This window comes from Phoenix dactylifera, chromosome 18, assembly GCF_009389715.1.
Source record: "Phoenix dactylifera cultivar Barhee BC4 chromosome 18, palm_55x_up_171113_PBpolish2nd_filt_p, whole genome shotgun sequence".
In the NCBI taxonomy this organism is placed as follows: Eukaryota; Viridiplantae; Streptophyta; class Magnoliopsida; order Arecales; family Arecaceae; genus Phoenix; species Phoenix dactylifera.
Window position 1 is genome coordinate 5185348 of NC_052409.1, and position 15121 is coordinate 5200468.

Consider the following 15121-nt stretch of genomic DNA (forward strand, 5'->3'; position numbering starts at 1 on the left):
AACAAGGAGGCGCGGCATCAATGGGCTGGGGGCCCACGAAATGGCTCGGGGTCCTGCGATGCCCTCGGGCCCTGCTGTGACCACCACGATCCCGACGAGCTACCGGCGACGATTCAGGAGCTAGAGCCTATCGCCGGAGGTCGGGGCATGCTTTCGGGCAGGTATCGGAGCCACTGACGGTGGAGGAGGCGACACCGGCAGGAAGCGATGCTCAGTGGACCCCAGCACACGACGCGGGAAGGTGGCACACGGCGAGGCAATCATGACCGGGGCTTCGCCGCGGGGGGCAGCCGACCTAGGAGAGGCGGCGGCCGAAAAGGGGAAGGCCAACTCTCGTTCAAGCTTGGAGAAAGAAGCTTCCACCCCGATCGCAGCGCAGGAGACTTGGGCACATGTTCTCGACTCCAAGCCAAAGGGGGGCATCCAGGGGAGCGGGCTAGGCTTTCCTGTTGCTGGGCCCTCTAGTGGGCTGACATATGAGGTAGTAGTCCAGGCTCTCAAGGAATTGCTGGAGAAGCCTAAACAGGGGGAAGTCGGATCCACCAGGGAGGTGAATGGGTTGTCGAGCATGGAGAGCGAGGCCCGTCATGCCGAACCCCCAACCCTTCAGTGAAGATCCTATTGTGGAATTGTCGGGGCGTCGGAAAACCATCCTTCCAGCCGGCCTTTCGCAGGTTAGTGAGCCTGCGCGATTCTGAGATCTGTGTTTTGTTCGAGACCCACTTATCGGGAGTCAGCTTGCAGTGAACCAGGCATGCCATTCCGAGATCATGGGGAGTGTGTGCGGTGGAGTCTCAGGGCTTATCGGGTGGGATCATTGTCTTGTGGAGACTAGAAGGCTGCAGCATTGATGTCTTCCACAAATGCACCCAGCAAGTGACTATGGTGATCTCATAGGAGAGCAACCCCCCTTGAGTCTTACTAGCGGCATATGCGAGTACGGATTATCGGAAGAGGAGGGCTTTGTGGGAGGAGGCCACCAATCTCATCCAGTTTGGGTTTCCGGTGATGATGGTAAGGGACTTCAATTGCATCGACGGTCCGGAGGAGAAGAGAGGGGGGAAGATCTTCACCAACAAGATCGAGGTTAGAGAGTTCCAGGATTTCATTATGTCCAACGGTCTAGCTGACCTCGGTTTTTTCGGCTCGAGGTTTACCTGATGTAACAACGGGCTAGGTCGGGCACATATTTGGGAGAGGATTGATCGTGCCTTTGCTTTGACCAGCTAGATCCAGAGATTTTCGGACTACGGGATGCGCCACTTGCCCAGGATAGTATCAGACCACTGCCTTGTCCTGATGAGTACCTCACATGCTTTTCCTATTCATAGTCCATTTCGATTTGAGAATGTGTGGTTATCCTATCCGCGATCTTGGGATGTGGTGAGGGAGGCATGGCGAGTGCCAGTCAGAGAGGATATGATGTACAGGGTAACTAGGAAGTTGGAGTTGACTAGACGGCGACTGATCAGGTGGAACAAAGAGGAGGTGGGAAATATTTTCAGGAGGGTGGAGGACACTAAGGCAGCTATCACAAGATTACAGGCATTAGAGGACAGTGGGGGCAGTTTGTCAGAGGTAGAGCAAGGACAGCTCAAGGGGCTACTAGTAGCTACACATCATTCCTTACTCAGACAGCAGGAGGTGTTCTGGAGGCAGAAATCGAGGGTCCAGTAGATTAAGGAAGGCAACTGAAACACAAGATTTTTCCACCAGTCGACTATATCCGAAGACAGCGCAATCGGGTGTGTAGGATCGGGGATGGTAGTGGACAAGTGTCAAATGACCAGGAGATAGTCAAGCAGACATTAGAGATATTTTTTCGAGCCGAGTGGACGAAGGTAGGGGGTGTGGATGGTAGCGTTTGTGGCCCAGATTTGGAGAGGCAGGTATCAGAGGATGAGAATGCAGCAGTAGTTAGCCCGTTGTCAGATGCAGAGGTTCAGGCAACCCTCTGATCCTTGGGTGAGGATAAAGCTCCCGGCCTGGATGGTTTTCCTCCGATTTTCTTCCGAAGGTACTGGCACATCGTCAGACAGGAAGTGACAGAAGTGGTCCGACGTTTCTTTGATATTGTGGCGATGCTAGAAGAGTGGAGGCGGACCTTCATCACTCTGATTTCGAAGAGACAGGATCCAATGGAGTCGGGTTACTACAGGCCAATCAGCTTGTGCACTTTCCTGTACAAAGTTGTGGTGAAGGTCTTAGTCTGGAGGATGAGAGGCATCCTACCCAGACTCATCAGTCCTGAGCAGGGGGCGTTTATCAGAGATCGTTCCATTTTTGATAACGTCCTCATTGCCACGACTTTATGACTGACCTTCAGAGGGCGTTTAGATGCAGGAGCCTGATGGAGGTCAAACTTGATATGGAGAGAGCTTATGATAAGATGCGGTGGGACTTCATTGTGCGGTGCCTGGAGGGGTTTGGTTTCCATCCACAATGGATCAGGTGGATTCAAGGATGCATTCTGACACCATCTTTTGCACTACTGATCAATGGCTCTCTATCACGCTTCTTCTAGTCATCGGTCGGGCTATGATAGGGTTGTCCACTTTTACCTCTTTTGTTTATCATATGTGCAGACACTCTGTCCTGCTTCCTGCGGCACGCCACGGTGACACAGGGGTTGGAGGCCTACAACTCGGCGCCGGGGACGACCCTGATCTCCCAATCTCTCATCTATTATTTGCAGATGATTGTTTGTTACTAGTCCGTGCGATGAGACGTTCGGCTCTGGCCATCAGCAGGATTTTGGGAGCGTATTGTGGAGCATCATATCAGTAGGTCAATCTGACCCAAGTCAGCCATCTACTTCAGCCTGAAGGTCGATGCAGGAGTGAAGGTGTCTGTCATGAGCATTCTGGGGATCGACAAGCAGGAGGGGACCCTCAAATACGCCAGGGTGCCAGGTTGTCACTTGTGCAGGGGAGAGTGCACGAGCATGGAACAGAGCATCAGATGCAAACTAGAGAGCTGGCAGGTGGGTGCATTATCGATGGGCAGAGTCACACTAGTTCGATCAGTCTTGAACTCCATTCCCATGTATTTGCTATCTAACACCCTGCTTCCCCTTGCAACACTTCGAGGTCTGGAGAGGTTGTTTAGGAGCTTCATCTGGGGTTGGCGGGGGGACAGAGGGGGTGTTCATCTTGTAGCTTGGAAAACCATTTGTCAGTCAACCAACCGGAGCGGATTGGGAGTACACTCATTGATTGGGCACAGAGAGATATTCATGACTAGATTAGCAGCTAGATTTCTCCTGGAGTTGGAGAATCTTTGGGGTCCTTTGCTTAGAGCGAAGTACGGGGACCCACAATCCTAGATAGCCATGCGTGCTGGATGAGGAGCATCCTTCATTTGGCAGGAAGTCTGTGCGCGCACCTCGAGGGTGCTACCGAAGATCAAGTGGGAGATCGGGGATGGCCGGACAATCAGGATCATGGAGGACAAATGGTTATCTGAGGTTCCATTGTAGGGCCGACCCACCATGGTTGACCACGGGTGGATGGAGGGTCGCAGCGTATCCGAGCTATTCGTCAAAGGAAAGCAGAGGTGGGACGAGGACCTCGTTATGCGTGTATTCGGGGAGCAGTTGGCCGAGCAGGTTCTAGCCATGCCGATCACGGAGAGAGCGACAGCAAATAGGAGGGTGTGGAGTATGACCGGATCGCCAATGGTGAGGGTCTGTGATCTCTCGGGGTTGGTCTCGGGGTCTGCGACTCGACAGATGGCGAGCAGATGGATCTGGAGGATGTGTATTCTCCCACGGGTTGCCTTGTTTTTCTAAAAGGTGGCCTGGAAGTGCCTGCACACTAGAGCAGTACTGGGGAGGCAGGGTGTGAGGATCCCGACAGCTTGTGTGTACTGCCTGGAGGTTGAGGAATCCATTTATCACGCCCTCATCGGTTGCCCACGGGCCAGTCAGGTGCGGCATTATGCTTCGACCCAGGTAGACCAGTGGCAGAGGTGGTTGTCCATTGAGGACCTTTCGCATTTTCTGGAGGCCTCGGTACGGAGCTCTGAGTCAGAGAAGAGGGGGACTCGAGCTGCCTATCTGGCCTACCCGTGCTGGCTAGATAGGAATGCACAAGTTTTCGAGGGCAACAGCTCTCATCCGAGGGTGATAGCGGTTAGAGCGCTTTTGCATGTGATGGAGATCCCCGGCACTGCAGAGGTGTCGCCTACGGAGTTGGCTAGGGGCATCTGGGGCCCCCATTCTGCTTTTGTAGCGTCCAAGATTGTTTTTGTCTCCTAGGAGCCTCCACCCCCTGATTTTCTGAAGGTGAACTTTGATGGTAGTATAGCTAATGACGGAAGATGCAGCGGTGTGGGTTTCACCATTCGAGACCACGATGCCAGACTAGTTGCGGCAGGAGGTTGGCGGATTTTTGACTCGTCAGTGGCATGTGCTGAGCTTAGAGCAGCCGGGGAGGGTATCTGCTGTGTGAGGCAGGCACTGGGTGCGAACCGTATCATTTTTAAGGGGATTCGGTCATGGCGGTTGAGTAGATCTGGGGTCGAGGATGCATTGCTGAGGATCAACCGCTGATCCATGAAATTCACCGATTGCTGGGGGAGTGCCACTGATTGGGTTGCCTCCTTTATAGCTCATCATTCTGGTGGGTTTGTCTGGTTGGATAGTGGGTCTGTGCTAGGGTCTTTATGTAGCCTTTTATTTTCTGACTTTGTTGGCTGTATCGACACCTGTTATGTGTGAGCCGCCGTTGTACCAAAAGAGAGAGAGAGAGAGAGAGAGCTAGAATTCAACACATGGTATGCACATGATAGGGCGAGGAGAGAGAGCCGAGATCGTACAATAGTGACTGTGCGGTGTGTCTCTTGGGGTTTTATAGCGTGGAGCTTGCTGCTTCATAGTCTTACGATATATATATATATATATATATATATATATATATATATATATATATATATATATATATATATATTATATATATATATATATATATATATATATATATATATATATGAATACTAGTTTATCTTATTGAGAAAGTAATTATCTTTTTATTAAAATATTTTTATCAGAATCTAGAAACGGTATAAGGATCATGGTCCGACCCAACCAAGACATAAGAGCTGGATTAAGGAAGTTATCAAACCAAATTTACTAAGAAGATGCTTAGAGCCTTCACTAGGATTTGAGTTAGGTTAATCAACCTGACAACTCTAGCATATTTAGCATATTGTGTAGTAATTTGTTTTCCATTCATGAAATCAAGAACGTTCGATGACAATATACCTCCAAAATTTGAGCTGCACATTAGTACACTAAAAGAGATTACAGTATGAAGTTGGCATGAACAATAAAATTTCAAATTCAAAAAACAAGGGCAGAGTGTTTATTGGATTTTTCTCCAAGAGCTGTTTTCCAAACGAAGAACGACGCTCTTCTTGAGAGGCTTCTTTAACTATTGCTTTTGTTGTTTGAAAAACCATTCTCTGAAACCACTTTTAGTTAAGTTATTAAATAATAAATGCTTAAATATCTGGCATTTTTGCGATATATATTATATAACGATATCTAATGATCAAAGATGACCTTTTTTTTTCTTTTTCTTAATATGTTTAATGCCCATAAAAACAACCATCACATGAAGCGAGCCCACAAAACCACAAAAGCCCTAAGCAATAGTATTAGCAGTCCTCCTTGAGAGCAGCTAACATGGCCTGTTGTAGAGCCAGGAGGATCCCCAAGCAAATCTAGCGGAAAAAATTGCGCCTGATTAGCAGTGGTGAAGACAACGGATCACCAGATTTAGAAACATCGAACTGTCAAGGAAGTGGAACATTGTATGAACAATCATACATGACCAAGAATATCAAGAAATTATCCAAAATGGCCAAACAACAAAGGGATAGCTCCCAACCAAGAAGACAAGGGCGGATTTCCTCTCTCTAAAATAGAATTGGAAAAGAGTCAAAATACGACAGTCGATGGATTAGTCATGGTAGAGAATTATTTTTTAATCCATCGGAAAATATATTTTTAATTTCATAAATTATAAAAGGAAAACTAGACATCATGCACGTTTCTCCTGAAGAGCTGAAGCTTGCGTAGGTTCCTCCCGGCTAGGGATGTCGAGGGAGGCTGATAATTCTTGTAGTTCAATTCAAAACCAACCGAAACATGAAATTTGGGTATGAAAAATAAACCCAATAAACTATTAGGTTGGGTTTAGTTTCCAAAATTAGCCTCAAAGCACTATTGGATCGAATTTGGGTTTAGATAGATCCCATACCCAAACAAACATTATCTGATCTGATTATCTAGATATATCCTAACACATGTATACGCATACTTGGATATATATCTATTTATCTACACACACACATGTACACATATTTATGTACATTTTCATTGTTAAAGAAAGTAATCAAGCAGAGTAGTAAAACCATAAACATCTCGTCTCACCAAATTCATACCCATATCATTTATAATCATCTTTTCACAATATATTTATTATAAATTAATATTTATATTGAGCTCGATTGTTGTAGAATCGTTCTTATCCATTTCTTTTGATTATACAAATGCTCAGGCAACAAAAGTACTAGTTAAATAGATATACATTTTCCGATATTTAAAAACTTTATATATTCCTGTTTCATAGTTTATGAGATTGCATTATGAAATAACACAACCAGATTTGCGATAACCTAAATTACTTTGAACATGAGATTTGCGCCTGTGATATAAGATTCCATACTTTAATATCGAAGGTATGACAAAGGCAAGTACCACCTGGTTCAGCGAGCATGAAAACCTTGATAACGATGACCACCCCCAGCAGAAACATGCATGTTTTTTTTAAATTTTTTGCGAGGGAAACATGCATGCTTTTTTGAAAGCCTAGGACAACCACAATGCTAATTTTTCGGGGCATAAAGACCTGACAACATTGTCTGGTAACCAACTCCAGCAAAAGCTTTGCATGCTTGCTATGTTAAATTTACATAAATATTTTTAAAAAATTTAAATATATATAAATATTTTTTAAAATTTATATTTATTTTTATATCTACATAAAATATTATTTTTGCGCAAATATCTTTAATATAACAATTTTTCTAATATCATTAATAAAAAATATTTATTCAATTAAAAATTAAATAAAAATTTAAAATTATTTTTTTTATTTTTCATCGCAATTATCTTATAAATATTTTTTTCGCATTTATCCATTAAAAATATTTTAATTATTTTAATTTAAAACTGTTAATTTTTAATATTGTGGATACATATACAAAATTAAAAATAAAAAAATAAAATAGCAAAACAAATATTTTATGAGAATATAAATACAAATATCAATTTTTAAAAAATATTCATATAAAATTTAATATTTAAAAAGGTACTTATTAAAAAAAAACATAAAATAAGAAGCCCTACGCCGGTCTAAAAGATTTGAAACCCTTCAGATTAACTCAAACGAGAAGCCATTACTCTCAGAATGGACACTTGTTTTTGACAAAATAACCAAACAGACCATCCTCACGTGTACCCCGTGAGCAGCAAACAGCGTAGCTAAAGCATAAAGTGAGAGTTTTTTGACAAACAAGATCCTTTGACAACGTTTGCCACATTTTCCAGCCTAACTACAACCCACGAACGCCAAGGCCACCAGCAAAGTTCGATATGCTCATTCAAACGCCCACTGGTTCTCCCGCCGCACCTCTTCCTCTTCCTCAGGTGTGAAGTCATTTTTGATATTGAAGGTCTTGCGAATTTCTTCTGGGGTCTTTCCCTTGATCATGTCAGCAACTGTTTGGCACGTCAAATCCAGTAGTCCCTTTATGTTAAGGTAATTTGCTGCCTGAAAACATTCCAAGTATCATTAAGACCAACCGAATGAAAGCCTCATCAACAACAAAAACATCCAATTTTATGCGTAACCAGCAAATAGATGGGACTACAAGAATACAAAAATAATAATAAGACCACACACCATACGTAAAAATATGTCTAATATGGCAAGTTAGACGCCAGTCGTCACACACTGAAGAAAATCTAGGAGTATAGAATAGAAACAAATTCTTATTCTACTAACGTATAAAAGCACAAAATTTCCACCACCACGGACCCTAACCCTTGTTCTTGGTCATGATCATGATCATGGTAGCTGTTCAAACTATATTCAACAAAGGACACAGAGATAAACCTTGATGCCTTTGGAGCCCAAAGATCTCCTTATAACTAGTATCAATGCATTCAAACTAAATCCAAATTAATTTGATAGAGAATTGCATATGGCCATCCAAACTAAATAAAATAGATAACCTAACTCTCACTACCACATCTCCATGGATGTTTCAGTCAAATTCTCTCAATAAGTATATCATTCTTCCAATCTCTATGGTGTCTGAATCCGTTAGTTTATTCCATTCATGTATTTCAATTCCAAGATTCAAACTCTGAAGAAACATGAGCCCCACATCTAACTTTAAGAAAAACTTGTCGGTAAATACAAAATCCTGGCAAGAGATCTATAAGATCGTTGGAACTTCTAACTCAATATAAAAATGAACCCTGCATCTAATTTTAGGTAAACTTGTCCATAAATACAAATTACAAGAGATCAAAGATCAAGGGAACATTTAACTCAAAATCAACATGAACCCTAGATCTAATTTTGTGTAAGCCTATCTATAATGACAAAATTCTGGCAAGAGATCTACGATCAAGGGAACATCCACTTCTCTTATCAATAAAATAAAATTTATCAAGCATTTCAGCAACCAGGGCATCCACCAGAAATCAGTTAGAAATTTGATTACAAGCTTGAGCACAATACATATAGTTTGGATGCATATAGTTATATACTCCCAGCCTTTGTAAAACATAGGACTATTCCGACACATCATGGCACCATGAGTTCTGATGTATCAAACAAGTATCATTGTGCAGCTGACTCAGTAGTCAGGATGAAATGCATGATTGGATTAATTAAACTTTTAGGATCTGTTTAGATATTCCTGCAGCATTAGGCTGAAAACCCTGCAAGAATCCAGCCTGGCTCATCTAGCATATATCTTCTAAACTATGTGTACAGGTTATGTCTAGTATTATAGGATATGAGGCCTGGCCCAGCCTATGTCAACTGAACCTCTTCCAGTCCATTCCTATAGGATAGGGAAAAAGACCAGGTGAGGTCATTTTTTTATCCCTATGGAATTCGAGCCGGTCCACTTTGAATTTTTTTTTTTTTGAATACTGTGAATATGGGCTAGCCTGGCCTGTGTTCTTGTAAATCTTGTTGGATTGCACAGGATTATTCAAACAGGCTCTTAACATATAGTTACTATTGTTATATAAAATACCATGAATAATGGTTCCTGCATTTTTACTTTATACCGTTCAATTTCTCATTTCAAGTATTAGGTACTGAAATTGGTTGAGTGTTGCTACTTGAAGAATTTATTTAGGTTGAAATTAGAAAATTTGGTGAAGTTTGACAAAAATATGTGTTGGTAAGGCTAATTCTGGTTACTGGTTTTATTTTGCTATCGTAAATGTGCATCTGCACATGCATTTTCACCAGTAGCACTTCAAAGTAAAATTATGTTCAAGTGTTAAACTGCAGGAAAGAGAAAACAAAACTTACGTAAAACTGCAGCTAAAATTATTTGCATTTGCACATTTTTAAGGAGAACAAATTAGCAAACCATTACTTAAAACTTCCCTAGATATTTTCCATCATATAACAGAAGAAACACAAGCAGAAATATAACCAAAAAAAAAAACCAGAAGCAGAAGATTTAACTTTTGGAGAACCTTAAATTAAGCACAGACTAAAACTTCAATCAGAAAAACTGTATTACTTCTTGAAGATCACATGTTTGAAAAGGGCATCCAATGACAGTTTCACTACTGTAGAATCATAGTCACATGTAAATGTCAGAACCAGGCCCATAAGAACTTTGCACTAATATATGATGAAATTCCAGACAGGCAAACGACAATTGACGCTGTGTAAAAGGAAAATGTGCTAAACAGTACAAATGAGGGACAAGGTCGTACCAATTTAGTCCAGATCATCCCAATACTCATGACCAGTTAGCCATTTGGCACATCATGTTATGCTGGTGATGCAGTAGACTGTTTTCCACAGATATGAATATAAAAAGTAAAAGAGATACTTGAATATGTTCAACCATCAAACAACAATTGATATGCAAGATTAGTGCAGGCAATTGATTAAAGTCATTCATGAATGGCTCTTGTTCAGCTCAATTTTAGGCTTGATAAAGATCAAATTGAGCACAAGCAAGCTAGGATTAATCCTAGTACTTAGGTTTGAAATTATTTCAAGCCAGGCTTGAGCAAACCCAGCTCAATCAGGTTTGGCTCAATAAGATTGGAAACTGGGCCAGCACCTTTTTCCAGCCACTCATCAATTTCTCCTTGTCAATCCACACTCAATCAACCTTAAATTGAATGTACAGATCCCCTTCCTTATTCTCAAAACCAATTCTGAGCCAGGCCTGAGCCAATGCTCATTGAACAAGGCTTGAAATTATATGTGTAAGCATGTTACCTTGAAATCAATCCAACAGCTGAAACTATTAAACAAAATGACCTGAACACAGGTGGAACAGTTGATGGCAGTGGCTTGTTAATACTGATTCGTTAAGAACTAATTATATATAAAAAGGAATTCAAAATTTCAAGCTTGAATCAAACTTCAATAGAATGTGACTTATGCTAGATTCTGATCTAGCTCACTTTAGAATATCAAGCAATTCAAAAGAGGCTTGTGTGGGGATTCAAAAAGGCTTGTGTTGACACAAGACATAACGAAGCTCACTAAAACATAAAACAAGCAAAGCATGCTTCCGTATCCAAACACAAAATCAATTGGAAAAAAAAAAGAAGCTTCACAATACTCAAAAATTGATCTAGCTTGACTAAATCACAAACCTATCAAAAATATAAGCATCCAAAGCATTCATATAAAATACATTTATAATCAACTATTGAAATCAATCCAATGGCAGCATGTGTGCGCTGGAGAAAAATTGTTCTACCTATATTGTATCTACTAATATTTTTAAAGTATTATAAAGAATAAAATATTGACAGATTTATTTATTAAGGTGTTTCAGTGTATTTGTTCCCCATTCAAACATCAAAATACAATGGGTTTGAATAGATCGTTGCAACAACCTGCTCACTGCCAATCCCAAAGCTGCAACCAAAGAATATGATAACTACTTAAATCCCTGGCATCTAACCAATATCCAATGAGGAATCTTTCAGTCGGGCAGAAGTGTCAAGGTAGCACAAGATTATTCAAATAATATGAAGGTTCTGTTGCTACAGTTCATGATGTGATTGGCTGCATGGATATGGGCATTGATGATTTCATAAACAACATGTAATATTTGTTCAAATGAAGCCTTGAGTTTCTTTCTTGAATTTAGTATAAGCCTGATTAAAATCAGACTTGATATCAGAGGCTATCATGTTACTCTAAATACACTAGTGTGTGGCTTGGTTCTTGATGAATCTCAAACATATAGGAAAAGAGACAAGATTACTGAATTTAATACTTCAAATTAGGTTTAAGGCAAGCTACATCAGACATAAGATCAATCAAACTCACCTAGAGTACAACCCCATACAGAGCAAGTACAAAGTCCAAAAAGAAAAGAAAATTTTGACACCTCTAAAAATGTAAAATGTGCATCTATTAGGGAAAAGGGTAGAATTTAATGGAAGTAGTATGCATATTTTAATTCAAAATTTCTTGCCAGCAACTGCAATATTTCAAATAGAAACTCATATCCGGATAGTAGTCCAAATTTCAGGATTTATCATACATAAATCCAGCCAAAAAATAGCTCAAAGTACACATTGGTTGCATACACAAAACTCCCTACAACAACTCATAGAAACTACCAAAAACAAGATGATGCATTTTAAAGGTGATCACAAGAAACTAACAAAGTGGGTTTTGTTTTTTTTTTATCAAGCACTAGATGTTTTTTTTATCAACCGCAAGTTTTATCTTCATTAGTTCATCAGTCTCACAATACACAATCTAAAAATCCCTCCCCCTGCCTTCAGAAAGAAAAAAGTGTGATGGTTTTCATCATCCCCAAGTTTATCTTCATTAGTTCTTCCATGTAACTTGACTACACAATCTAAGGTTGGCCCACCTGAACATCATATTGTTTGCGTGTTGTGTTGTTGTAAGATTGGCTCCAACCATTACAGCCAACCAGACAGGCAGGCCTATGCGTCAGCATCATGTTCACATCAAGACAAGCAGGCATATGCATCAGCATCATGTTCACATCAAGCAAGTCAGAAGCCATCGCACCAAGTCTCAAAAATAGGAGAAAGATTTACCAAAACTATTCATAAATAGGGTGATCATTATCATGACGAATGACCTTTACTATCTTGAGAGTTTGGCAATCTTGTGAATGTTGACAAATCCATCAAACTGAGGAAATCAGAACAAGAAACAAAACTACGGTTATATAAACGAACTTAGGCATAAAGGATAGACAAAATGGAAACTACGAACCAATCTGAAACGAAACCCTAATTCACAATACCACCGCTACAAGAAAAAATCACACCACCAACAAATCAAACAATAACAAGAAAACGGAGAACAAAGCTATATCGCAACCCTAAGCCTAATTTATCAACAAACAAACAAATCGCCCCTAATCGAAGCCACCACCGAAAAATCGCACTAAAACAACAACTCAAGCAGAGCAAAAAAAGGAGGATGGATCTCTTTCAAAATTCTCGACCCACTTCATCAAGAAACGAACAAATCACGAAATCCTAAGAAGATCGACCATCAAAAAGGGGGGAAAGATCAAGATGCGAGGAATCTGACCAGGATGAGGTCAAAGAGGGTGGCCTGGTCGACCTTGACGAACTCCGCATCCCAGGTCTTGAGATCATCGTCGGCGAGCTTGAAGGAGGTGTCGTCGGCGGCAGACTTGGAGGCGGCGGCGGCGGCGGCGTCTACGTGCTTCTTGCAGTACTCGATCACTTTCGAGAGGATCTTGCTGGTGACGTTGGGGAGGGGGATGCCGTTGCTGGCGCAGTCGTCCTCGATCATGTGCTTGATCGTCTGGGACTCCATCGCGACCATCTCATCCACCTCGAACACCTCGCCGTCGGAGCTCTTCAAAGTGATCTTCTTCTCCGCCATGACCACCGCTATCGATCGCCCGAGAGAAGGATCGGAGGAGGACAGAACCCTAGGAGACTCTTCGAGAGAGAGAGAGCGCAACGCAAGAGGCTGGTGAGATAAAAAAGAAAAAAAAGGAAAAAAAGGTGTCGGTGGGGCTTACTTATAGGCGGTTCCGATGGCTGTTACTTTCAACTAAGTGGATCCAACTTCAAAATACACGTCGATTAAATTATAAAAACTAGATGCTTTCTGCTAGGACATGAGATTTGGTGGTCCACTGATAGTCTCCGTGGTGCCAGATACGACATATTTATACAAAAAATTCGTACCGAAGCCCAAAGGAATATTCGACTCGGAGCTACGAATGAGGAGGATATGAGTAAAATCGGCTAAAATGCCGAACACACGATCATTTCTGCCTGCATCAAATATTCTCTTGGCAGGATGGGAGCTCAGTGGGAACTGCAATGCGGGGTTGGGCTTGTCAGTTTATCTCCCTTTTCCCTTTTGTTTTAACAAAAAAAAATTTAAAAAAAGTTAAATTACCTTTATAACTTTCAACATAGGACAATTTTACTTAATTTTTTTATAAAAAAAATTGGAAATTCTAAAATAGATTTCAAGTCGGCCGAGTGGATTGACATGGTCCGAATCCTGTATAGAACTCAATGCCCATTGTCACGAAGGATAATTTTATTCTCACCTAATATCTAAAGTTTCTTTTCGAGTCAAGTCACCAAGTCTTTGTTTAACCACTGGTCTCTCCTTACAATGGAAGAACCAATCAACACCTACCAAAATTTGTAATGCTAGTCAAACGTTGATCCGAACAAATACGGCAACCAAGCCATCTCCATAACAGAAGCTCACATTAAGAAGAACTTGGATGGTTTCAAATTAGATCGGGTACAACAAACTAATCATAAACAACCTGTTTTATCAAGGAAATTTGACTTAATTCGGGTCATGGCTTGTATTTATCGAAAAAATAATAATAAATAAAAGGTCTGCTCTAGATCCCCTTAACCTAGATCAGAAACCAAGTGATGAAGTTTTGATCACATCAAATCCATACAAAAAGGCATTTGAAGCTTGATATAAGATTTTGATGTTTTTGGCACTGCAGCATATACATCATTTAGAGTGTTAAGATTGCAATAAGTGGTTATTTTCTTCACAAGGATTTGAATTTTTGTTTGTCAACTTTAAGTTATGTATCTTAAAGGATGTCTGGATATATCTTGAGGCAGCACTGTATTGATGATTGGTGAAACAGAGCAACATAAAAAGAATTCGGCAATAGAGTCTGTCCCAGGATTGGGAAGGTGAGTCATTAGTTTGTTGGTAAGTCTATTAAGCCCACAAAAGGTGCTTACGATTGCATCATTGTTGAGGAGTAAAGAACCATGTAATGAACTTTCAAAGCCTTCAAACAGTGTCCAGAATTGGAGCCAGAGTAGGTGTGAGGACATGATCGAATGGGAGCTACAAAAGAGGTTACAGCTAGGAAATCTCCAGAGTAAACAATGAAATGTTACCTTTTAATTATCCCTGCCTTCTCAATTAAGGATAAGTAGAATATTTAAGCGTGGGACAGAATCAGATGCTTCATCTTACGTATCACTTGCTAATCCTCTTTTTGCCTTTTTTGCTTCCTAACTCATGCTTTGATTCAAGTCCAGTTATCAAAAGGGCTGAAGACGGAAAAAGTTATTAAAATTTTTATTCTTTTTTCTCTCCCTCTAAGAAGGCAAGAAAACAACCTTTTGTTGCAACTTCTTTCTGTCACAAAAGAAATCTATGGACTCATATGGATGTTTGTATCTATTTTACCCTTATATTTGGATCCAGATTTGGATGCTCAAGTGGAATTTGGAACATTTCAAAAACTTGGGGATCCAACTACAAGGAGACAAGTAGTCAGATTGGCACATTTG

The 15121-nt window shown here is 41.0% G+C and overlaps 2 protein-coding genes across 2 annotated transcripts; one reads left to right on the plus strand and one right to left on the minus strand.

Moving 5' to 3' along the window:
• Window positions 1-3508: 3508 nt before the first annotated feature.
• Window positions 3509-4552, plus strand: LOC120104463. Its single transcript, XM_039115663.1, has 3 exons — window positions 3509-3685; window positions 3794-4177; window positions 4259-4552. The coding sequence occupies exons 1-3, from the start codon at window positions 3509-3511 to the stop codon at window positions 4550-4552; spliced, it is 855 nt and encodes a 284-aa protein (XP_038971591.1).
• A 2874-nt stretch (window positions 4553-7426) lies between these two features.
• On the minus strand, window positions 7427-13349 carry LOC103722617 (SKP1-like protein 1). The gene is made up of 2 exons (XM_017846872.3): window positions 12882-13349; window positions 7427-7838 (listed from the first exon to the last, which is right to left on the minus strand). Exons 1-2 carry the CDS (start codon window positions 13200-13202, stop codon window positions 7665-7667), a joined length of 495 nt encoding a protein of 164 aa, XP_017702361.1. The 5' UTR covers window positions 13203-13349; the 3' UTR covers window positions 7427-7664.
• Window positions 13350-15121: the final 1772 nt, after the last annotated feature.

Bases quoted from the DNA above. Each gene is read 5' to 3' on its own strand.
- LOC120104463 (XM_039115663.1), top strand. From the start codon at position 3,509: ATGGAGGGTCGCAGCGTATCCGAGCTATTCGTCAAAGGAAAGCAGAGG. The intron at 3,686-3,793 runs GTCTGTGATCTC...TTTTTCTAAAAG, and splicing joins CCGGATCGCCAATGGTGAGG to GTGGCCTGGAAGTGCCTGCA. The intron at 4,178-4,258 runs GTGTCGCCTACG...TTTGTCTCCTAG, and splicing joins AGATCCCCGGCACTGCAGAG to GAGCCTCCACCCCCTGATTT.
- LOC103722617 (XM_017846872.3), bottom strand. From the start codon at position 13,202: ATGGCGGAGAAGAAGATCACTTTGAAGAGCTCCGACGGCGAGGTGTTC. The intron at 7,839-12,881 runs GTCAGATTCCTC...GAATGTTTTCAG, and splicing joins CCCTCTTTGACCTCATCCTG to GCAGCAAATTACCTTAACAT.